General features: G+C 49.9%; 1 protein-coding gene across 2 annotated transcripts in view; it reads left to right on the top strand.

The window, feature by feature from the left end:
- The window catches only part of ZZEF1 (zinc finger ZZ-type and EF-hand domain containing 1), a 100,159-nt gene that overhangs the window by 33,905 nt on the left and 42,100 nt on the right, over positions 1 to 24,154 (top strand). Inside the window, exons 12-28 of one of the 2 annotated variants that reach the window (XM_025864421.2) lie at positions 2,918 to 3,029; positions 4,076 to 4,291; positions 5,300 to 5,400; positions 5,917 to 6,086; positions 6,881 to 7,014; positions 9,631 to 9,698; positions 10,600 to 10,714; positions 13,080 to 13,239; positions 14,090 to 14,211; positions 14,313 to 14,435; positions 15,443 to 15,609; positions 15,690 to 15,771; positions 16,520 to 16,721; positions 17,623 to 17,771; positions 19,309 to 19,549; positions 21,802 to 21,881; positions 24,014 to 24,107. In XM_025864421.2, coding sequence (XP_025720206.1) covers positions 2,918 to 3,029; positions 4,076 to 4,291; positions 5,300 to 5,400; positions 5,917 to 6,086; positions 6,881 to 7,014; positions 9,631 to 9,698; positions 10,600 to 10,714; positions 13,080 to 13,239; positions 14,090 to 14,211; positions 14,313 to 14,435; positions 15,443 to 15,609; positions 15,690 to 15,771; positions 16,520 to 16,721; positions 17,623 to 17,771; positions 19,309 to 19,549; positions 21,802 to 21,881; positions 24,014 to 24,107 — 2,336 coding nt within the window. Of the gene's footprint in view, positions 1 to 2,917; positions 3,030 to 4,075; positions 4,292 to 5,299; positions 5,401 to 5,916; positions 6,087 to 6,880; positions 7,015 to 9,627; positions 9,699 to 10,599; positions 10,715 to 13,079; positions 13,240 to 14,089; positions 14,212 to 14,312; positions 14,436 to 15,442; positions 15,610 to 15,689; positions 15,772 to 16,519; positions 16,722 to 17,622; positions 17,772 to 19,308; positions 19,550 to 21,801; positions 21,882 to 24,013; positions 24,108 to 24,154 lie in introns of both variants that reach the window. The other variant, XM_025864419.2, reaches the window with a different exon arrangement.

Genomic DNA, 24,154 nt, shown 5'->3' with positions numbered 1-24,154 from the left:
CGGGTCATGCTGTGCGGCCAGGGGCGAGCCGGCGTGGAGGCAGGAAGGAGAGGAGGCAGCCAGAGGCCTGGGTCCCCTCGGCTAAGCCGCACTGGCAGTGATGGAGAGGAGGAAACTGACAGAGAGACCACCAGACAGTGACTGAGTGCAAAGCAGAGGAGGCAGGATGGTGTAGGCATTGGGGAGGCTTGGGATTTGGGCTGGGGCAGGTGGGGACACTGGGAATGCACTTCTCTGGTAGGAACTAACTTGGGAAAACAGTCTGTGGGAAGCTGATGAGCTCAGTTTTGGTCCTGTTGAATTTGAGGTCTAGGAAGACTTTGAGCTACTTGGCAGCTCCTTGGATGAATGCGTCGGAGCCTGGAAGAGGTCCTGAAGGTGCCAATAGGAGCGACATTTGAAGGGTGATTAAAGTGAGATTTTTCTGGATGAGTATGTAGGCTGGGAAGAGAAGAGAGGCCCTACAGATCAGCATGCTGAGAGGCCCCAGCATTTAAAGGGCCACAGAGAAAAAAGGAGGCTGAGAAGCAGCCAGTGAGGCAGCAGGAAGGCCCCTGTGTGTCATCATGAAGCCAACGGGGTGATGTTAAAGGAAGTGGGGAGCGGGCGGCGGGATCAGATGTTACCCAGGGTCATTTGGATAAAGTCGGCAAGTGGACCTGTCGGATTCAGCCCGAGGTCATTGGTGAGCCTTGGGCAGCGTTGCCTCCCACCTTCATAGTAGCAAGTTAAAACCCACCGAGCTGAACCCTGGACTTGCTGGTTGTGCCACTGTCTCGGGTGACAGGGGAGGCCTTCAGCCGTCATCTGGTACCGTGCCGCCCTTGAGCGGCGCCCACGTCACTGAGGACTGTGTTCAACGTGGATTCTGATTCAGTAGTTCTGGGTGTAGACTCTGAGAAGCTCATGAGAAGCTCTCAGGTGACTGATGTTCCCACCTGCGGACCACACTTCGAGTAGCACAGATCTAGAATAACTCCCTCTGTCTGCCAGTAGTCCTCTGGTGGCATTCCTGACAGCTGGTCATTCAGTCTCCAGAACACTCCTCACGATGGAGAACTCACAGAACTTCAGGGGTAGATCATGTTCAGTTGAAATCTACAGCTGTAATTCCAACCCTCGATTGGAACAAATCTCCTTCATTCCTAAAATCTCCCTCCCCACCATATATATATATATATATATATATATATATATATATGCCTTCTTAAAGGACCCTTTCTTTTTTTAAGAATTTATTTATTTGAGAGAGAGAGAGAGATAGTGAGAGAGGGCAGGAGCTGGGAGCAGAGGGAGAAGCAGGCTCCCCAAGGAGCTGGGAGCCCAATGCGGGACCCAATCCCAGGAACCTGGGATCGCGACCTGAGCCGAAGGCAGATATGCTTAACCAGCTGAGCCACCCAGACGCCCCTAAAAGATCCTTTTTTTTTTTTTGGTAACTAGAGATTACCCTTGTTTTTAAGCAGCTCTATCCCATTCTTGGGACATATTAAAATAAAATTTTTTCCCCTAAGTCTGCTGTTAAATAAGATCTTTCACATCTTATGTAGGATTTTCTTTTAACCTAGGTGTAGGTCTGTTCGCTGCTTACTTGCTGATTTTAGCTTCTGGTTTCAGCCTGAACTACTCTGAAACCCTGGTTTGGATGGCCTGCATGTTACCAGTCTCTCTCCAGTTTGGAAATCAAATTGTTAATGTACATGCATCTATCTTCTTCCCTTTTTTTTTTTCTCTCTTCTGTCCTTCTGGCCCGATGATGGTCAGTCCGCATGCTCTCCAGCCAGCTGACTGACTGCTGTGCGTACTCAGGAGGACGAACGCTCAGTTCTCTTTTCTGCCTTCTGTCTGCTGTGTGGCGTAGTGAGCAAGCTTACCTCTTTGTGCGCTCTGACACCTGGCCAGCTGTCTCTCCCTCTCGAAGAGTTTCTTGATGGCTGCCTCAGAGCAAATTAAAAAATCCTCAAACACAATATTGATGAAACTCATTGACATGGTTTTGGATTAAGACAGAATACCTCCCGTCCTGTTAGTTTTGGGATTAATTATGTCATGAGAGATTGATGCTAATAAAGTCTTGAGTTAAGAAGAGAACACTTTTTTCTTCCTGTTACAGAACCTACTCTGGATCCTTAATCTTCTTGCACGGATGCCCGCGTTTGCTTATCCACGCAGAATACTTACGTGTTGCTAGCTTGCTAGCTCTATCATAGATTAAGTAAAGTTTGGAAAGTTTGAGGAATGTTACTTGAAAAGACTGCCTTTTTCTCCTTTGGTTCTTTAATTCCTGAAACAGGAGTATCTAGTTTTTAAAAAGAAGTGGCTGGAGTTGTGCTACTTTAGCCTTGAGGCTGAGATGCTTTCCTAGAAGGACCTTCTAAGGAACAGGAAAAAATGTGGAGGCTGAAGTTTTCCTTATTTGGAGCTCCAGGATCTGAAAGTTCCCTGCTCTTAACCTTCAGCTGCTGCAAGTGCGCTGAACCTCAGGCTGGGCGTACATAGAGTAGCCAGATCTAGGGAGAGAAAACTGAACCTGCCTCTCCTTTGGATCTTTCTAGAAGTGCACAACGGTTGTTGCATTGTTTCTTATTCCTGAGTCGCTCATAAAAGATGCCTCGCTTTCATGTCTCGTTCTTCAAATATGCCAGTTATCTAGAGAAGCAAACTTTCTCTTTAGTTCCCAGATTATATTTGGAACTGACACTTGTTCCCATGTCAGAGATAAGGAGGCTGAGGAGCAGGGAGGACATCACCAGCAACTACTTCCTGTGCTTAGAGGCAGCAGTGCCACACCCAGTCCCTGACTGTTCGCTGCAGGCCGTCCATCTGCGTTAACGCCACTCAGATGGTGCCTTACTCGTGAGACCCCTGAGAAGTTTAGAAAGAGGACAATGCTCTGTGATCTCCACTGTGTTTACAGGGTCGGTTGCTCATCTGATGACCTTGGAGAGGATGACCCCATTGGCTGGTTTGAGCTGGAAGAAGAATGGGATGAAGCGGATGTGAAGTTGCAGCCCTGCAGGGTTGCCCAAGTAAGCATTAGCGGGTTGTGGCCTCCCCACAGTTGCCCACTCCCTCCTTTTACCCTGTCCGTGTTCACGGAGTGGATCGTATGCACCAGCCCCGTGCCAGCCCCGTGCCAGCCCTGGAGGCCAGTCAGCTGTGACTGTGATCCTCACGGAGCCTGTGGTCCAGGGGGAGACGCCCCGGTACAGGGACACACGGGGGCTGTGGCCACCCAGAGGAAGCACGTCTCACCCGGCCCGCAGGTCACTGGGGAAGGCTTCCCAGGAAAGGCGGTGTGCTGCCAAGTGTTGGAGGTTGATGAAGTCATCACCCACAGCCAGGCTAGGACGTGTGGGGAAGGGTGTGTGCAGCGGGGAGAGTGGAAACACGCTGGCCCGAGTGCACGAGAGATGTGTCTCCATGGCTGTGAGGGAAACCATGATTGTCTGGCCAGTTCATTTCTTTCACTTACTTAGTGTCCCTCTTAGTAAGAAGCTTCAGTAAGAGAAGGAAGAACTGTCTTCTGGGCTTAGAGGTAGTAGATGTTCAGTAAGTATTTATGCATCTGAGTAGTGGGGTCTGAACAGCTCTTGGCAAAGGAGCTTCCACTGTAAGAAGCAGAGAGTTTGCATAGCAGTTGGGCTTTCAAATGGCTTTGGCTTCGAGCAGACAGCGCAGTGTCCTGGGCTGTGGGTGGTGTAGATTAGTTGGGAGCTTTGCGACAGTTGTTGACTGTTTTCACCCTAGACCTGATTTCTGATTCAAAACGACTTGGCCACAGAGCACATATACTTCTCTGATTCATCCTGTCTTACCCTGTGTTTGCCCTGAAGATGGGGTAATACCATTTCTCTTATTGGGATCTTTCCCAAAACCTGACTTGAATCAGCACGAGTGTTTTTTTCCCATTTGTTGAGATGTCGGACTTCTATTTTGTGCCCCATGCCAGGCAGAGTGAGACCTAGTAAGTCATTAAAGTCATAGAGGGACCTTCCCAGAAAGGCCTTTATCTCCCTTCCATTCATAGTCGGGCTTCTGAGTCCTTCTCCTCAAATCTCTCTGTCCTTTCTAGTATTTGATGGTGAAGTTCCTCTGCACCCGTCAGGAGTCGGCAGAGCGCTTGGGCGTGCAAGGCCTTAGCATCAGCGGGTACCTCCGGCCTGTGCGAGCCGAAGCGGAACAGCACGTCGTCTGTGCCCACTGCAGGAAGGACGGGGAGGAGAGCGTCTGTGGGGCCACCCTGCTCCTCAGGACACTTCAGTTCATTCAGCAGCTCGCCCATGACCTGGTACCTCGTTCCTTTGGGGACAGTTAATGGTGGTGTTGAGGGAAGTGAACAGCCGCCGGCGAAAGCGGGCCCTGTCAAGCCATGCTGTAGGGACCTGTGCAGCTAGCTTCACACTGCTGTGATGATCGGGGGAGCAGGGGAGGGAGATGCTGGGCATCCGTGGTGTCAGTCACTGGGGGACCGTGTGGCGTATGGCCGTCAGAGTGAGGCTCCCCGGAATAGACCTACAGACAGACCGTGAAGACTTCCGCTGTGATTGCCGGTGGTAGTCTAGGGAGACCGAGCAAGTTTATGGGATTTCCGTCTCCCTGAAGTCCGGGGAGAATTATTCCTGAGGTACAGGTGAATTCTGTTTGCTCCCTAAAGGTACCAAAATGTCAGGATTTAAAATCATTTCTGGTCCTGACACTGATTTGTACAGTCACCAATAAAAATACAGTGACTTCTGGCTCCGGGGAAGATTCTTGCCACATCACTATAGAGAACATGGCTTAGCTCAGGGGTCGGTGGGGCGTCTCGCCCTCCCACACGGGGAAGGCAGCAGTTCTGCCTCAGGGCGAGTTTGGAGGCTATGACTCAATTTAACTCTGGTTTGTTTGGTCTATGTTATTCAAGCTCTCCTGTCACAGCAGAAAACAAACAGGGGTGGGTGGGGTGCTTCAGAGCCGCAGGGGCGCTGGGGCAGGATTCAGGCAGGCGGGGGTCAGAGCATGCCGCCCTGTCGTCCTGCTGGTGTCCCGGTTGTGGTGTGTATGGAGTTGGGGAGTCCTCGTGGGGGGGGGGGTGCGCGTTTACACACACGTTTTCTCACATCCACATGCACACACACGCACATCTGTAGAAAGTTTCACACCAGGAACAGTGGTTCATGCACTTCTGAGTTGGTGAGAGTCAGCATCGGCCGTATGGGAATCCTACACCTTTCACATTGAGGAGTAAATGAGCCATCACAATATTTCTTTAAATGCATTTTCCACTTTATTTTTTCTGGTTTTTATGATTTTTTAGGTGCAGCAGAAGGAAAGTGGCTTAAGATATAAATCTTTTCTGGACTTCGCGGGTCTTGATTTGCAGATCTTCTGGAATTTTTACAGTAAATTAAAGCAAAAGTAGGTCAGAATTTGTTATAAGGTGATAATCATATAAACAAAACTGAAAACTAAGTTTTACATTCCAAATAGACCTTTTTTCTTGTAAGATTTTTTGACTTCTCACTAGTTTATATTGTTCTCGTTTGAGAGAACGGGTTATTATTGAAGATAACATCTGACGTTTCTTTAACATACTTTGGGCAATGTCGCTGCAGACGTTTTGTCGTCTGACTCTCATCACAACCTGGTGGGGAAAGCAGGTCAAGCACTGCGGTAATGCCCTCATTTTATAGATGAAGAAATAGGATCGGAAATGTGTGTCCTTTTGCCCCACTGTGGGCAGACTCAGGCAGGGTCTGTGTTTTCAGACTCTGCCCAGTACGATGTTCTTTTCATTCTGCCTCTCTTCCTCTCCTTGGCCGCCTTTTAACCGAGCCTGCTGTGTAGATGAGAGTCCTTTTTAGACAGCTGTTGGCTTTGGAGGGTCAAAGCAGCCTGCCCTTGTGCTCTCTGATACTCGTTGTCTTTCCGTAGCCCGAGGGAGGAGTGCCTCTGCGCCCAGACCCTGCTTCTGCGGCTCCTGCAGAGCTGCTTCTCAGTGCTGCAGAGAGACGGGCCAGCCGCTTCAGGGGGGGCACAGGCTCCCCGGCAGAGCCCGGGAGGGGCAGGGGCCGCCAAGGAGCTCCACACACACTTATGCGACGGTAGGCATTGGGCTTGTCTTTGTTTTTGTATTTTATTTTTTATTTTTGTAAAAAGGATTTGTCTATTTTACGCAGAGAGAGAGCAGGAGAGCATAAGGAGGGCGAGCGAGGGGCAGAGGGAGAGGGAGCAGCAGGCTCCCCGCGGAGCAGGGAGCCCGACGTGGGGCTCGATCCCATGACCCCGGGATCCTGACCTGAGCCGAAGGCAGACGCTTAACGACTGAGCCACCCAGGCGCCCCTGGGCTTTTCTTGAATATGATCCCGTGCTGGTAGCCTGCCAGGCCTCTTGCTGTAAGAACAGGGACCCTACGACCATGCAGGCTCAGGAGAGGGATCACTGCGTGGGAAAATGAGTGTTTCCTTGGATCTCCTTTTGAATTGTTATTTTGACTTCAGGATTTATTCTCTTGTCAGCACCTCTTGCTCCTGGTTTCTGAGCACAGATGTGTCGCAGTGAGAGTGGTGACTGTCACATTCTTCAGTCGTTACTGTAGAGAAGACACTGGGACAGGAGGGGGGGGAGAGGTGGTGAGACACAGGGGGTAAAACACACGAACCAGTGAGGTCACTTCTGAGGCTTTGCCCAGCTGCGGCTCGGAAGGAAGGAATGAAATGAAAACTGGCACATACAGTGCTTACGGTTTTTCAGTGTTTCCTTCTACCACTTCGGCCGTAGAGGTTTTCACTACACGGTGGGGAGCAGTGAGTTCATGGGCTAGTGAAAGCGGATACATAGGTTGTGAGTGAGCGGGTGGGAAATGCTGAAGCTGATTCCATTGTTCACTTCCATCAGTGGTGGACAGGGTGGACGGAGACTCTGCGCCCATGGAAACATTAAAACAAGAAGTCAGGAATACGCTTCTCAATGGGGCTGCTGTCTTCTTTCCCGACCGACAGACCCGGCGGAGCCATCTCTTCGCCATGATGGTAATCATTCATGTCAGAAGGGCGGGCTCCATTCCTGAAGTCTGGTGGGGTGACATTTATTAGTCTCTGTTTTCTCTGACTATCTCCTCAGTTTCAGTTTTCCAGATATGTACTTAATACTCCAAATGCAGAGTTCTGTGGGGAACACAGACGCCTAAGGACGCAGCACCGCCCTTAAGGAGGGGATGGCAGATCGTAGCCTCTTGTCTTACAAAGGGGGGGTATGGTCTCCCCATCATCTTCATGATTTGCCTGCAACCAAGCATTCTTTTTAACATTCTCACTTTTTATTATGGGGAAATATAAAACGAATACAAGACTAGAGTAAATATAACACCTCCTGCCCCATATGTGCCCATCACGTAGATTTGGCAGTTGTAAACTCGGCGAATCTTGTTTCATCTGTGACCTGCCCCATCCACTGTCTCCCTGCCCTTCCCCCAGTATTGTTTCATAAATATCTCAGATTACATCTGTAATGGAATGCAGCCCTCGCAGACCCCTTCTCCGTGTCACTCAGACATTAGGAGAGGTGGGTGAAAAATGCTTCCAATATTTATAAGCATTATGTTACCAAGTGGACATATCCTGTACAGAGATCCAGATTTTTAACTCTGAAGGCAGTATTTCTGTGTGAAAATGAGTGTGATACATGGAGAAAGATATTAATGATAATGTAAGACAGAACAAAAGTTTCTCTCTCTGGTCGGGCTCTGTGCTCAGCACGGAGTCCGCTTGTCCCTCTCCTGGCCCATCCCCCTCCAGGCGCACATGCATGGGCATGTGCTTTCTCTTTCTCAAATTATTAAAATCTTAAAAAGAATTTCTCTCTGTAAGCCATACTGAAAACATCTAGATCAGGGAGCTTCGGAGTTCCCAGTGTTCCAGTGATGGTACAACACAGGGAAACATAAATACAGGGTAACAAGGAAGCAAAATTACAGGCCAGTTTTACTTGTAAACATTGTAAGAAAAGCCTAACAAAATATTAGTAAACCAGTCCAGTAAAATACAGAGTCCTGACTGAGTTGGATTTACCCGAGGAATACAAGGCTGGTTTAACATTAGAAAATTAGTAAATGAAGTCAGAGGAAAAAGTTATCTCAGTAAATACAGAAAACATTTAAGTAGGATTAAATTCTGTTGATTAAAACTATAAAACCATTAGCAAACTCGAAGTAGAAAGGAACTCCCTTAATCTGGTGGAGGGCATGTGCCCCAGACTTTTAACAAATGGTATGCTGGATGGTGGATCCTAGAAGCAACCCTCTCAAAATGAGGAGGAAGACAAGGGTGCTTACTGGCCACGGCTTCTCCGGGAGGTCGTGTTAGAGGGTCTGGCCAGTGCAGTAGGACAAGGAAGAGAAATTTTAAACATAATAATTGGAAAGGATAAATAATTCTTTATAGGTAATATGGTTATAGATTTTTTTTATCGTCCGTAGACAAACAAGTAGTAGAATTACTGATAGGAGTTTGATGAAGAAAACTAGATCCGGCATTTTAAAAAAGCATTTCTAAATGCAGCAGCTAATTAGCAAATGTAATAAAGTCTCTGTGGGATGCATAGAAAGAAAGGAGGGAACCAAATCATAAAATGTGGTCTCTGGTGCCAGAGGACTACAGTCCAGCTGGGGACACCTGACACAAGAAAAAACCACAGATGCATGTAGAGGAGACTCGTGCTGGGGCCAAGTGACTGCGGATGGTTTCAGAGAGGAGGAAGGATCTTCGGTTGTTTTCAGCTCTCTGCAAACTTTGCACGTCAGCCTGAAGGATCAGTTTTCACACAGAGTCATGACCTTGGAAGCATCCGTTGGCCTGATCCACTGGACTGTGGGCGGGACTCCCATCTTGCTTGTTTACCAGAAGCATCTACCAGGCCGCTAGGCAGTGATTTGTTTTGCTAGCACGTGTTCCATGCAGAAGAATGGAAAAGGACATGTGAGCTCTCGAATGGCATTGCTATCTATTACCAGCCCCGTCACTTTCCCTTTGCCGGTAGGGTTATATTTTCCCTGCTCATGCTGATGACTTGAACGGCATATCTTGTGTCTCCCCTCCTCCTGTGCCGGGCGGGGCCCTGGGTCTCAAATCCTCTGGAAATCCTCTTCTGCGCCTTGCCTAACGGCCAATGTTTGGTACGTTTCTTGAATGAGGAAAGTGCCCCTAAAGTAGCCCAGGAGCCTCGTCAGGAGATGTGATCCCTATAACTGTCACTATAGGTTGCTCTGGCTTGTGTTGGGAAAGCTTAGGTCCTATTTAAAAACCAAGAGAAAACTCACAAGAAAGGCACTGTTCCTGCCCTTTCCTCTTGCAATGTTGTGCCCACTGGTGAAAAGTACACATCCTCCTAAACATTCATATCAAGATTTCCTGCAGGAAAGCTTGGAATTGGGAACTTTAGCAGTGAACCCAAGTACACCTGCCGTCTTTTGTTTAGACGGGTGATTCTGCCCCTGCCGAGCACCGGGCCAGTGTCAGTTGGGTGCCGTGAAGCGTGGGCCAACCCCAGCTTTCCTCTGGAACAGTGGGCAGTGGCATGTCATGCTGCCCCGGGCTCCGGAATGTCGTGGAACGGGTGTTCTGATTGTGCACTTTGTTGTTTTCTAGAAGAATGTCACTGAGCAGGAGCACAAGCAGTCCCTGCAACTCACTTTCCGTTCACTGTGCACGTATTTTAGGTAAGTTTAGGGTGCTTTATGGCCCTCTAATATTTCACATCTTTGCAAAGTTTTCTTTAGCTATACGTGCCCTCTGCTCAGCCACCTTTCTAGAGGGAGATGCCGCTAGTCACAGGAATGACTACAGCAGTGGTGGAGTACTAATCTTGCCAGGAGTTTAATCTGAGGCCCAGTCCTCATGAGACCGTTTCGAATAGGACCTGCTGGGGAGCTCTTGGAGCACTTCAGCTTCTAAGTGATACCTGAAGACACAAACTGAAGCCAGAGGAGCTTGGTGTCCTGTACTCAAGTCTGAAAACCCAGAAGCATAGAATGGTAGTTTAGCAAAGGGAGTGTGCTGGGAGGGGCTGACTTGAGATTTTTACATGCTTTGGATAGCAAAGCAGCTAATGGGCCTGTAGGCTGCATTACCAGAGATATAGGCTCTCGAAGAAGGGAGGGAACAAATAGCCCAAGTTCCTGTCTGCACGTCAGGCTGTACCTAGTGCGAGAGCAGACTTGGGGGTCTCTAAAATGGGTCTGGACTCGAGAATCAGGGGCGATGAAAGAGCCTCAGAGCTCATGTGGGGAGCATTTGAAAATCTGGGATGTTCAGCCTGAGTTAGCGTGAGATGAGGTGTACTTCTTCTTGGTGGTCAAGGTGATGTAGTCATCAGATTGACTTCTCAGAGTCTCTTCTAAGGACTTGAGGGTTTACAGGCCTGAGCTTACTAAGGACATGGGGGACAGACAGTGGCCCAGACTCAGCTGGGACCTGGACTTTTTCCTGACCCAGGCTCCTCCGCAACCCATAGAACTGACACTGAAATCTTGCTGGGTTCTTTTTTGGACACTTTTAAGACAAAAGCATGAGCATGCCCTGCCCGAAACAAGGAGTTGTGACAAATTTGTGTCCTTTCAGTGATAAGGATCCAGGTGGCCTTCTGCTCTTGCCTGAGAAAGGTGACCTGGCCGACACGAACAGCAGTGAAGTGCTGGCGGTCATGAGCACCCTCCTGTCCGTCGCTGCTCGAGAGGTAACTGGCGGCCGCTCCGCTCCCTTCACCCCGTGAGCCAGCGATCGCGGGCGCCACCCCTGTTAGCCACAGTGTGATGTAGCTTTGTCCTTGTGGCCCTTCCAGGTGGGCAGCAACTCTCAACGGCTCGCCGTGGCTCCTAATCGCCTGCTCCTGGGGCCAGTCCCCTGCTAGTCAGCGAGCCATAAACGTGTGGACACGCTCCTTGAGATTTCCTCTGGGGTGTGGGTTGGCCGAGCCCAGCACTTAGGCCTGTGTCTGTGGTGTGAGTTCTGTGGAAAACTGCTTTAGCTTTTTTAAAATTTAAGATTACTTAGTAAACCCACAGGCTAATCAAGTCTGAAAAGATAGTGTCTTTTGTCTATGCTAATATTTTCAAATTTTTACTTTATTTTTTTTTTAACATGAAGGATTCTGTTTCTCAAGATGTAGTCCATGTGTCAGGTGGATCAGAATCACCTGGTGTATTTGGACAGAAATTTGGGTTTCTGGGTCCTACCCCAGGCTCCTGGTTTAGAACCTCTCGGACAGGATTTTGAGTCTGTGTTACACCGCACACCCCTGGGATTCTGACGTGACAGAACCCTGTGACTCGGGGACCAAGGATTGCTCTCTGGACAGAAAATGGACCGGGTTGGGGGGGGTGACAGTGGGCCAGGCCAGACCACACGCTTGAGGCATAGTGTGACGGTAACTTGACGATAACTTCTTTTTGGCTGAACTTGAGTGTCTGAGTTTTTCCCTTTCTTTTTTTTTCTGTCAGTGCTTTACTGTTTTCAGGTTGCTGCTAGAGCCACGATTTCATGCATTCCTGGCTGCATTGCTCTTAGGGAGACAGCTTCGAGAGTGCCGGGTTCTCGTTTGCCAGGGTCACCCCGTGGGCTGGCCACTGTGCAGACCTAGTATGACCTTCAGTCCAGGGTCATCTCTGTCCCGCTGGGAAGCCTGTCCTCTGTAGCTGCTGTCACATTCATGTTCTCTCTGGCTACCTTCTGCTTTCTGTCTCCTTTCCAGACTGGCCCATCTCTGTCTTCCTGGAAACTCCTACTCCAGCCTACTGCTCATCGGTATTTGCTCTGAGCCCTGTTAGCCATGCCTCACTCCTATCTGTCTTTATTTCTGCCACCGCCCGCGCTCACGCATGTGCAAAAACCCAGGGACAAGATGAGGAGAGGCAGTATTTGAAGAGGAGAATGGCTGTGGGTGGACTTTGAGCATGCTGACTTTATGGCTCTGGTAGGACTTGAGGTGGCAGGAGCTCCAGGACACTCAGGAGCTGAGTTGGTGCTGGAAATTTTGTAGCCATTGACGAACAGCTGAAGAGTTAAAGCCGCGACTGCGGTGCTCCCTCCTCACCTGTGAGCATCTGGGGGACGTCTCACCAGAAAGGCAGGAGTGGCAGCAAGGAATCCCTGGAGGCGGAAGCCCAGGGAGGAGAGAGTTTCAAGAAGGACAGTGCTCAGGAGCGCCACTGACGTTACAGTTGAGTGGTGAGGCTTTTTGTTCTCAGGTGGTAGCCGGTGCCTTCGGGGACTGGTGTCGGTAAGTGGTGAGGCGGGACAGCGGCACAGAGCGGCTGCAGGCAGCTTTGTGCAGCGGAGCTCACGTTCCAGAGAGTGCGGGTACAGAGCAGTCCTTGTGCCCTGCCCACCACACCCCGTGCCTTCCTCCCCGGAGGCAGCTGCCCTTGTAAGGTGTACATTGGTCTTTTCTCTCTGGCTTTTCCTGCGCAGCAGGCTTGTTTGGCCTGGTCACGTGGTGCACAGTCTTCCAGTCCGTGGTGTTTTCGAGGCTCGTCCATGCGGACATGCGTGCTGCAGTTGGTTTGTTGTCATTGGTGCGCGCGGTACTCCCCTGTCAATCTGCCACCGTGTATCCGTTTTACTTTGGAGGGGCAATTGGGTTGTTTCCAGATGGGGGCAATTACATGGAAATTGTGGTAGGAACGTATCTTGTGGTTCTTTTGTGCAAGAATTTACCCCTAGAGGTCAGGTGAGAACAAAGCTGATGGTTGGGGAGCCACAGAAGGGCGGAAAATGACTTTTCAGGTGGGATAGGTGTGGTTGAAGGCTCGGGGTAAGGGGCCAGAGAGGAAGGAGGTTTGCAGGTGTAAGAGAGAGGGGTTTGCTGGTGCAATAAGACCCCTAAGAGGCAGAAGGGGAGGATGCTTGCAGTAAAAACCATCTGGGAAGCCTCTGGAAAGCTGGAGGGTGAGAGAGGAGCTTTCACCTGCCGTTTCTCTCTGTCACGTTTGAAACACAGGAAGCTCTTTCTTAGCCGGTGACGGTTACTGTCCAAGAATGCCCATGCCTGTGTTCTGTGTTCTGCCCTTGCTGTGAACATTTTCTCTGTCTGCTTCTTGTAGTGTGGACTGCTGGTGCTCACGGGGGCCCACGGGGAGGCTGGCTCTGTGCTGTTCTCCCTGTTCTGGGCTGTCCAAGGCAGCCTGCTCTCCTGGTGCTACCTACAGCTGAAGAGCACGGACTCTGCAGTCAGAGGTGGTGCCGCTGACCTGATTGACCAGTGTGAGTTTCAGCCCCCAAAGTCCCAAACCCACCAGAACAGAGAACTCTTTGGGTTTTGACGTTCTTCTCTAGTGCCTCGTGTGTGGGGTTACACAGAGGGTTTTCCCTTCTAAGTTACAAATTAGGTCTGTCTCTGGGTTGTTTTTTACTTCTTAAAATAGGGTCTGTAGCATGTCTTTTTGCCCCGAGTGTTCCGAATGTGGTGGTATGCCTAGGAGTTTTCACCGTGGGGTCCTACGTCGTGCAGGACTCTGAGGTGACGCCACACTCTTCAGCAGAGCCGGTCATCCTGGCTTTAATTGAGTTGCCCAAACAAGAAAGTCTTGACCTTTTAAAGTCTAAGGCATATGTGACCACTGCTGTGGTCTTTGCAGACCCCCAAAATCCTCCTGTTCATGTCTATAAACCTGCAGAAAATGACATGACCTTCCGCAGGTTCTGAGAAATGCGCATGTGGAAGGCTGAGTCCCAGCAGTGTGACAGGACTGCTGACGGGGCCGAGTGCTGGCGCCTGTGGCTCGGGCCGCGGGGTGGCCCGCTGAAGACGGGCCCATTGTGAGCAGAGGGAGACTTCAGCCTGGCCCCTGGGCTGCTCAGCCGGTCGATGATTCCCCCTCATCCTAAAGTAGCGAAGACTGAAAAAAATCACTCCCTTTAAAAGCGATCCTTCCCTGAGATTTGCGCTGCTTTTCCTCCCTGAGGAGAACATACACATGACCCCAGTGGTCTTTCTGATGTGGGATTCTTGCCACCATACCTGTGACCCTCTCCAGCTTTGTTCTTCGTGATGACCAAGCAAGTGATGTGTCTACCACACATAATACTAATTACCGTCTTTATGTTTTGGTAGATGTGGGACAGTTTCTGGCAAGCATGAGAGCGATTTTGGAATCCCTTTTGTCACAGTATAGTGGAAAAACCATTGTAGAAAAATTATGTAATTCAGTGTTTTCAATGGCAGCCCGTCAACTGGTAAGACACAGTGATGGCCTTTGTAAAGGGGGAGGGTGGTGACCCACAGCCCCAGGCAGAGTCTGAGGTGGATGCTAAGTGCTTCGTTAATCTTCCTTTAGGTCATCTTTCTGCTGGACTTCTGCACTTTAGACATTTCTCATTGCACGCTCCTGAGAGAGTTCAGTACGCTAACAGAGCTGTTGAGGCAGCTCTGTGCTGACCCGGAAGGAGTGCTGAATAAGGTAACCAGAGTGGATGTCAGAACCCCCGCCGCATCCCCTCTTGAGAGTGATGTGACAGTGCTGAGTGAACCCTACCGTTGAGGTTGCCCCCGAAGACCACCCCCCCCCCCATGTTTTAGCAATGGTTTGCCAACAAGGATGAATGGCAGCCCGCCTTGACCTGGTGTGGTCAGCATTGGAAAGGAAGCTGTATGTAGGTCAGTCTCCTTTCACAGCACGTGAAGTTGTATAAAACCACATAAGGGAAGAACCAGATTGAAGTCTAGAAGAGAGACTACATGTTGAAAGGCAGGTTAGGAGGTTTGGTATTTAACAGAATTTTCTCCCTATTTAATCTCGTAGAACACAACAATTTTCACTACCTTCTTTGAGTCTCAAAACAACTCTGTGGGAACAGAAAGGGCATATATTATAAAGCCTTTTTTTTTTAAAGATTTTTTTTTATTTATTTGACAGAGAGAGAGAGAACAAGTAGGCAGAGAGGCAGGCAGAGGCAGAGGGAGAAGCAGGCTCCCCACTGAGCAGGGAGCCCGATGCAGGACTCGATCTCAGGACCCTGGGATCATGACCTGAGCCGAAGGCAGCCGCTTAACCTGCGGAGCCACCCAGGCACCCTATAAAGCCTATTTTAATGGTGAAAAAGCAAAGACTAAAAATGGAGAGAGAAGGGAGAATGGGCTTAGATTTGCCAAGGTCCCAAATTCAGTGTTTTTCCCACTGGAAGCTCATGCGAGTAGTGAATTGCAAGAAATAGCTCTGTCAGGCCAGAAAACAGAAGCTAGTCTCAGAGGTACCGCCGTGCACTGGAAACCCCATGTATCCTCTGCTGAGGGCTAGATGCATGCTGACCTGTGTATGCAGGTGGAACACCGGGATTACTTTAGCTTGTGTGACCGTCTGTGTCTGGTGTCCTGGCCGTCCGTCTGGGGTGCTAACACAGATGCCCAGTTCACTATGTGGTGGGACACAGAGTGACCGAAGCTTGCTTTCTTGACTTGTTTGTGCAGCTCGATGCAGAGACTTGGCAGCAGGAATGTCCCGTGGTGTTACATACCTGGACAAAAGAGTCTGCCCACAACTATGAAAACAATTGCCACGAGGTGTCTGTCTTCGTGAGCCCAGGGGCAACCTACTTTGAGGTGGAATTTGACGAGCGGTGTGAGACTGAGAAAAGGTAAGACTCCCGTGGTCTTTTCCTAAGCAATAGTGGGTTAAAACGAGAGCAGGAGAGTAATGGAGATTATGCCTTCCCAGGTATGATTATCTGGAATTTACCGACGCTAGAGGTGGAAAAACACGCTATGACACCAAAGTTGGCACCGACAAGTGGCCTAAGGTGAGTGGTGCTCCCAGAAGTGAGGTGAGTTTCTGCACCGACTCCCTCCTTTGTCAGCCCTTGGGGGTCTGGAAGGGAAGCGTTTCCCTCGAACTTCTGTAAAAGGAAGAGCTCATGTCCGAGTTGGCAATGACAGCCAGCCACCTGTTTTGTAGATAAAGTTACTTCAGCACCCAGCCTGCCTGTCGGTTGATGGGTCGTTTCTAGCTGCTTGGGCGCTGCAGAGGCCAACTTGAGTGGTTGCAACAGAGACCAGACGGCCCAGGAGGTCTAATAACTTACTGCCTGGTTGTTCACAGCACAGTTTGCCCACCCCTGGTTTCTGTCACATTGTCCGGTGTGAGTGGGGCATTGGTCCAGGAAGGCGCAGAGCATGTGGTGAAAGCCCACTGGAGGCTTGCGTGGTCTCAGGGGCATGGGGGGGGGGCGGGGGGTGAAGTGCTGCTTCCCGCCATCGGCGTGCTCTCTGGTGGTCTCAGTGGGGAGCACGAGCACCATTTCTGGATGAGCAGGGAGTGGGCAGATGGGCGTCCAAGGTTTAGAAAACTGCCAAAGTTGCTTCTTCACGCGGTGCAGTCGTGGATTTTGCATTTCAGCCGCTCCCTTGTCTCTTTCTCCTTCAGTCACCTGGGTGGGTGTGGTGAGGTAGGATGGTGAGAATGCAGACCGATGTTAGAGTTAGAGTTTCTGGGTCTTGAAGAACATGCTTGCTCCTGAAGGACCTCATGGCTTCTGTGCTTGTCTCTAGAAAGTGACCTTTAAGGCCGGCCCTCGGCTGCAGTTCCTCTTTCACTCTGACAGCAGTAACAACGAGTGGGGCTACAGGTTCACCGTCACCGCCTATGGCCTGCCCGACGTGGCCGTGTCCTGGGCGCTGGACTTACAACTGCTCGTTTCCCGGCTGATGGGACGCCTCGCTGCCCAGTGCATGGCGCTCAAGTCTGCGCACCGTGAGTCTCACGCATGTTGGCTCCACAGAGGGGCAGGGCGGAGGTATGGACAGGGTGCCCTCGCGGGCCTGCAGACCACACCAGACCGCAGCATAGACCGCTCGGTGCCGTGGCTGTAAAGTGTCTCGACGTGGACTTTGGAACACATCCCAGGGGCTGCTGAGGATGCCCTGTCTGGAGGACGGCCTTGGTCATCTTCATTTTCTTAGTGAAATTTGGAAGGCAGAAATAGAATAAATTTACCAGTATCCTTTAACCACGTGAATATTTACGTTAAATACGGGAACGTGGATTTTGTCTTAAAGTGATTTCTTCAACTTAGTTATTAAATGCACCCAAGAAACAAGGATTATAGAATAAAACTTCCTACTGTGTTTTATTTCTATTTCATTTCTTGAGTTTTTCTGAATGTAAAAGGAAAATATCATGGAAATTGTATAATGGAGAAAGAGCGAGGAGAAAAGCCATTCCTAGTGCTAACACCCAGAAAGAACTCTTACTAACATTTTAATGTATTCCCATCTAGTCTTTTTTTATGTCTGTTCATAAACACATGTGGGTGGGTATTTAATTCTTCTTTTTTTTTTTTTTACAAACTTAAGTTTACAAATTGCGAACATTGCCCCCACTAAACACTTGTGCACGGTCTCCGGTTATTCCCTGGAGGTGGTCCTCATCTCGCTTCATCTCCTGCCCTGACAGGAATTGCAGAAGTGCCCGTAACCGAGGCTGTCCCATGGAAGGGCAGCGCCTTAGGGCGCCCTTGTGGTGGGGGTGCATCCAGGGTGCGTGCTTGTGTGCTGGGAAATGGGGGTGGGTCCCCTGCACGTCCTCAGATTGCCCACAGACTCTCTGTCACGGGGAAGACACAGGGCTCTCACAAGCCTTCTTCTCTTTCCAGAGTTTGGAAGTGACATGGCAGTGCCTCCTGCAAAAATGGCGTCGGTCCTGAACTCCCCGCTGTGGAAACCTGTCTTCAGGCATCAGCTGAGTCCAGAGTTGGGATTAGCAGCGAGCTGGCCCACTCCCCCACACCAGGATAGTAAGGAGGTATTTACGCTTGCAGTGTCTTTCTCCCTGGCATGGAGTCCGTTTGCTGATGGCTGCTGCTTCCATTATGAGCCCTTGTGTTTGCACCCTCACGCCCACTCAGCTCTTAGCGCCCTGGAGGCAGGTGCCATCCCTCGTTCACGTGGTGTCCACACCGAGCACCCCAGGGGCCAGCGAGTCATGTTGTCGGTGCTCGGGAAATCTCCTGGCAGAGTTGCCGAATAAGCCGATTGAGTGTGTTTCTAGCAGCCGCTGAGTCAGCTGTCGGAGTAAACGGTTTGTGCGCACTGGGTGTTCTCCGTGGAACCAGCAGCGTGTTCTTCCGGGTTGCGGTGTCTCATGAGCCCGACAAGCTGCTTGCTGTCTCTTGGCCGTCCCCCTTGCCTCCATCTCTGCTCTGCTGCTCTTCCTCCCTCCCTCGCCCACATCACTCCGTGGGTAGCTGAGGATCCTGGGGCTCTTCCTCAGCCTCCCCCCTTGACCTCTTAAATTTGGCTCCTTCAGAGCCTCTGTTCCTTTGGCTCCGTGACAGCCCCCTGTCTTCTCTTGGCCTCCACTGCGGCCCTGCCTCCTCGGTGGGCCTCTCCTATTCTTCCGTCCCTAGAGAGGAGGCTTAACTCGGCTTTCTCCCCTTCCCCACAGCCCACTAAGACTCTGTCACATCTGTGCAGACCCTCCCAAAACACCAGCCCCGTAGCCCTGGTGCCTCTCCTGGCTCCACTCGCGTGTCCCTGCCCTCTCGTTGGGTAGTTCCATGTCAGTGTCCCGACTCCTCTTCACTCAGAGGTGGTCATGTCCCTCCTCTGGCTGCTCCCTGCTGTCACTGCCGTTCTTGTTTTCCTCGGCGCTGAGCCCCGGCGCCCCGGCTTGTTCTCAGCGTCTCCTGCCCAGTCCACCGCCAGCCTTGTGGATTCTTCTGGTGGTGTTCAGCTCCTCCCAGCTCCTCCGTCTACATCTTTCTCCAGGCCCTCATCCTGCACTTGTACTGGGACATTGAGACCTACCAGGGTTTTTTAACTGCTGAATTATCTTGTTATATTCTGTGGCTATGCACCATTAATGTCTCCTGTGGCCCACAGGGTGGAGCCTAAGCCCCTCAGTGTGACAGTTAAGGCTCTGTCCAGTCTCCTTTCACCTTTACCCCTCCGCTCCCCAGCTGGGACTTGACTTCTGTTAGTGGTTTTGTTCCTCAGGGGCCAGAGCTGCTCAGTTGTCAGGGTCCGGCCGGAAGCCCACACCCACCAGGAGGCTTCTCTTCATCACCCAGCCTGCCAGGAGCTCTCCTGGGGGCTCTCAGTATGGGTTCCCCTTCCTGGCATCTGGCACTTGATCACCTTTCCCTCTGCAGTGGCACTCGTGTTCACGTCTGTAGTGTTTTATTTATGTTTTCCTTGTTTTTAAAGCCGTGTCTCTGTCTGGTTTCCGCAGTAGATTGAAGCTTCCTGCTCTGTCCTTCTGCTTTGTTCTAGTCAGTGTTGGGTGAACTTGGTTGTCCGAATGACTGGGTTCAACGTGATGTGTTCTTGTTTTGTTCCAGGTCAAGAACATCCCCGACGACCCCTGCCACCACTTTCTTCTTGAGTTTGCACAGTCAGACCCTGCCCAGAACTTCTGTGGGCCATTTTCAGAACTTTTCAAAGGATTCATACAGGCATGTAGAAAACAGGCCCCAAAGACAGATATAGTTGCTGGTTCCGCTATTGATCAAGCTGTGAACGCCACCTTTGCCGCTCTGGTGTGTCGCACTCCAGGCTTGTATGAGAAGCTGCAGAAATATGGTAACTTATATTACAGGGATACTTCTGATCCGAAGGCCAGTGGGAACATTTCTAACATTTTGAAATATATCTCTACGCCTGTAGACGTCATCTCGTTAAGTCCTACTCTGCCAGTCAGAAGATCCGTGACCAGTTATAGTTAGTGGATTGTCATGTGTGCAAGGAGCCTTGAGTTTCCTGATCTGCAGGTCACTTCTTTCTCCAAAATCCTTGTGGGAAACTGCCAAGAAGTTTAAGGGAAGGAGACCCTAACTTGAGTTGTAGTCTTGGGCGAGAACTAGAAGTTGCGCAGCTTCAGGGTTACTCACACAAGCTTTCTGTGCCTTCGTCCCCTTATCTGTAAACTCGGGAGTTGGTAGCTCTAACATTCTAAGAAATGCGGGTTAAACCCTGAGTTGTTTTGGTAATTCAGTGTGCTGTTAACCAAGGAGGGAAACATATTCACTCTTATCTTTAGACTGAAAGCTTTTGTCGGCTTCCTGGTTGGTAGCCCGCTCCTCACCATTTCTGTTCCTTGCATCCCCCCGAGATGCCGTCTGCGTCCTGTGTGTGTAGCCGGCAGCCGGTGGGACCCACGGGAGGGAGGGCCTCTCTCTCCCCGTAATCTCTCAAGGGAAAACCCTTTCAAACCCTACGTAAAGAGGACCTAGGACTTTTCCCAAGCACTTTGGCAGGGTGCGTGTTGCCTTCATGGTGCAGATGAGCTGAGCAGGAACAGTGCTTTCCCCATTAGAGCAGGTCATGGATGGTTGCTGCTGTTAAGTATTCCGGTGACGGTCACTCCTGCCCCGTACCGCCCAGTTGTTTAGCTCTCACAGTGCAGAGTTTATTTCCTGATTTCTGAAACATCTCAGTGAATCCTTACTCCCTCAATTCTTAGTATTTCCTTGAAGAAGCTGCTCAAATAAATAAAACTTACATTGAGGCATGAGTGGTTTATGAAAACCAGTGTCCTATGGAAGACTATATCTCTGCTAGGGGGTGGGGTACCAGGTGACCTGCCAGGTTTAAAAAAAAAAATCCAGTTTATGTTTTCATAATCAAATTATAGTAAGAGAGCTGGACAGTCTTTTTTACCTGTGGGAACTCTGAGCAGATGAAAGCCTTGTGAGTTTAAGCTGAGAAAGTTTCTGGCTGGTGGCAGGCTCCCCAGCCCCTTTTCAGATCATGTTCAGATAGCACATCCCTAATTTCAGGAGAGAGACACACACACAGTCTGATGTGGAAACTAGAAACACTTCCCTGAGTACAGGTTGTTTCCAGAATAACCTACCGCTGGGCTTTGGAGGTATAGCTGGTCTCCGTTCTTCAGGGGCTGTTCCCGGGTCCTACCAGGTGGAGCTCCTTGAAGGGTGGGCCTTGTCTAGCTCTAAGAATGTCTTAAAATGACTCACCTTTTTGCATTAGAGATACGTGGGAGGAGTTTTTCAACTAGCCTGTAAGCTGCTTGAGGGCAGAGCCAGGTCGATTTTTCTCAGCATTGTGTTCCCAGCGCCTCCCGCGTGTGTGGCCGGTAGCCCCCGCGCTGTTGGTCGGTTCCGCGGAGGCTCCCTGGAGAGCTGTGCGCTGTTCTATGACCCTCCAGTTTTTACAAGCCAAGAAAGGAGTTGTTTCCTTTAAACAAACAGCTTCTTTGTTACTTTGCTAATTATAAGAATATTACCCATTCATGTGGAAACTTACAAAGTACAGGAAAGCTTAAGATAAGGATCAGTTGTCATCTCACCACTTCAAGAGCACATCTATTAACATTTTTCTTTGTGTGTACCTGGCCTTTTCATCTGGGCATATTTACATGGCATATGTATCTGTATATGTATCATATATATCTCTCATGTTTCTAATATGTATAGTCTTTTTAAATAGATAATTTTGTGTTTATACTGTTTGGAAACCATGAACTTTTTTCATGTTAATAATTATTTTTTATCTACTTTTAATACTCTTCATTTTACTTTTAATATTTTTGATATTTTACTTTCATATTTTTACTTTAAATATTTTACTCCATTTTTAATAGTATGTCCATTTCAGATGTTCACTTGAATAAAGTGAGTTTGTGGTAACACAGAGAACCCATTATGGGTGTTTGTGGCTTAACTGATCCCCTCCCTTGTTCCACCCACATGGTGTGAGCATCAGGGGAGAGACTTTTTCTCTGTGTTAGGAGATTTAGAAGTTACTTTGTGCTTAAAGTTGCAGTACTGAATTGAGTTAACTGAGTATAATCTCATCGTCTCTCCTTTCCCCAGTAAAAAGTGGGGGCAACACAGCCCTGAGCGAGGAGTTTGCACAGGTGTATTGCTTGGCAGATGGGATTCGAATATGGATGGTAAGATTTTCTTTGCATGTGATTCTTACGTATTTTGAGTTTTCGTACCATGGTTTCACGCAGTTAAGGTAAGCGGCTCTCGAGTTGTTTCTTTTTTTTTTTTAATGAAGTTCAGTGACGTGAAAAGCTCTAAAATAACTTAGAACACGTGAAGTCCTAGTGTAGTGAGTGCTGAGGACATTCGGAGTAAACAGGATGCATCCGTGAGCTCCCGGACACCCTTCAGTAACCCCAGGGCCACTCTGCGGGACCTCTCCGACTGGGCGGACGCTGGTGGCTTTAGGTGGGGGTAAGGCCGCTCTCCAGGGAGAGGCTTCCTGTGTTGTAGAACAGTGGTTCTGTGAGGTTGCTTGTGGCAGCCATGCAGTGGAGGGACAAAGCACCCTTGAGTGGGAGGGCGGGCAGAGAGACTGTATGTTGTGTTACAACGTAACGTGACGTTACCGTGTGAGAGGGTCGCATGGTGCTGTCCTGCCGTGAGTGAAGGAAGTCAGCTCCTGTATCAGCTGGCACGTGATGACGAGCAGAAACAAGTCCTAGAGGAACCCACAAATACGTCCTGTCTCATGTAAAGTTTACACACAACCCAAAGCTGTGTGCTGTTAGGTACATATATTTGTAGTAAAAATCTTCCAAGTCCTGGAAATGATGACCATCAAACTCAGGAGAACCGTTTTTATTTTTCTTAAGCCTGGAGCTGAATCCCTATGTATTATTATTATGGTCCATATATTCACAATCATCTTAAGTCCTCCGTAGTAACTGGGAGGAATCGTTAAGTCTTGGAGAGGACAGGCAATGAGATTGAGAGCAGGAGACCAACTGTAGTTCTTCAACAAGCGTGGTGGCTGCTCCTGGGTGTAGAATGGTCAGGTTCTGTGGCTGGTGTGAGTGGTGTGCAGTGGTGTGTTGTCCAGGACCCTTCCCACGTTCCCGGCTTGGGGACTTGCTGGGTGGTGGAAGCATTAACCAGACGGCGGGGAGATGGCCTTGGAGCTGGGAGTGGGCGGGTTGGGGGGGGGTGTGAGTTCATTCTGGGACATGCTAAGTATGAGGACACACAGGTGATCTGAGACACCTAGCCGGAGGAGTCAGGGAACCTGTAAGAATCTAGCAGACGTGTCAGAACAGAGATACGAGGAGCTCCAAATCATTGGTGAACAGATTCTCTCAAGAGAAGCTAGAAGGTATTGTCATCAGGAGGGTGTGAGGAGGGTCACAACAGTGTGTGGAGGGAAACCAGGGCTGTAGTAGCGGCGTAAGAAAAAGAGTGATAAAGTCACTACCACAGACACTCAAAGTGAAAGGACTTGGCAGTTGACGAGGCACAGCATAGATCGCGCTTCTGGTTTAGTGTAGGACAGACTGCTGATGCCTGGACAAGACACCGGCCTTCTTTCCCAGACGTGGCCTTCTGCATGGGCTGTCAGCACCATGGCCCACGCTGTGACCATTGCCTGCGCTGGTACTAGGAGTGCTGTTCTCTGTCTGGCAGGCCCAGCATCACTTGCAAGCGTCCCCTCACACAGGGTAGAGTAGAGATCGAATTTTGGTCCAACTTCTGCAGCAAACTGGGTGTGTAACCCTAGCAAGACCCTTCATTTCTCTAGACCTCCACTTCTTTGTACTAGGTCGGCTTTGGAGAGGGGCCCCTCCAGCTCCAATGTTCTACGTTTTGTTTAAAGATTTTATTTCTTTATTTGAGAGAGAGAGGGGGTGAGAGCGCGCACAAGTGCGGGGGCGGAGGAGGAGCAGAGGGAGAGGGAGAAGCAGACTCTGCGCTGAGCGCGGAGCCCAATGCAGGACTCGATCTCAGGACCCTGAGATCACGACCTGAGCTGAAATCAAGAGTTGGACGCTTAACCAACTGAGCCACCCATGTGCCCCGACTTTTTAAGTAATGGGATCAGGGGTACAACCCCCTCCCCAACAAGGCATAGTTGAAAAGAAGGCAGTGTTGCGGATATACTGTTAGCTTCAAAGCCTGGATTACTTTTAGGACAAGCAATAAACAGCTGAGATCTGTGTCCTCAAGAGTTGGACAGTAATTGTACAGTTCTCCGTGATGTCGTGCTGTGCGCAGTGGCCCTGTCTGGACACTGTAATTGTGTGGCTCAAACTCTCCCCCCCAGTTGGAGATGAAGCAGAAGTCCCTGATAAACCTGGGGAATGAGGCAGAAGAAAAACATGGGTCAGAAGCGGCTGAGGTGAACCCCGAGAGCCTGGGTGAGTGTGCTGAGCCTTCTGTTTGCACTTCCTAGGAAACTGGTGAC

The sequence above is a fragment of the Callorhinus ursinus genome, unplaced genomic scaffold, assembly GCF_003265705.2.
Source record: "Callorhinus ursinus isolate GAN/ISIS: 27379988/994484 unplaced genomic scaffold, GSC_fseal_2.0 scaffold43, whole genome shotgun sequence".
NCBI lineage: Eukaryota > Metazoa > Chordata > Mammalia > Carnivora > Otariidae > Callorhinus > Callorhinus ursinus.
Note: the sequence above shows the minus strand (reverse complement) of the source record. Positions and strands in the feature narration are given on the sequence as shown.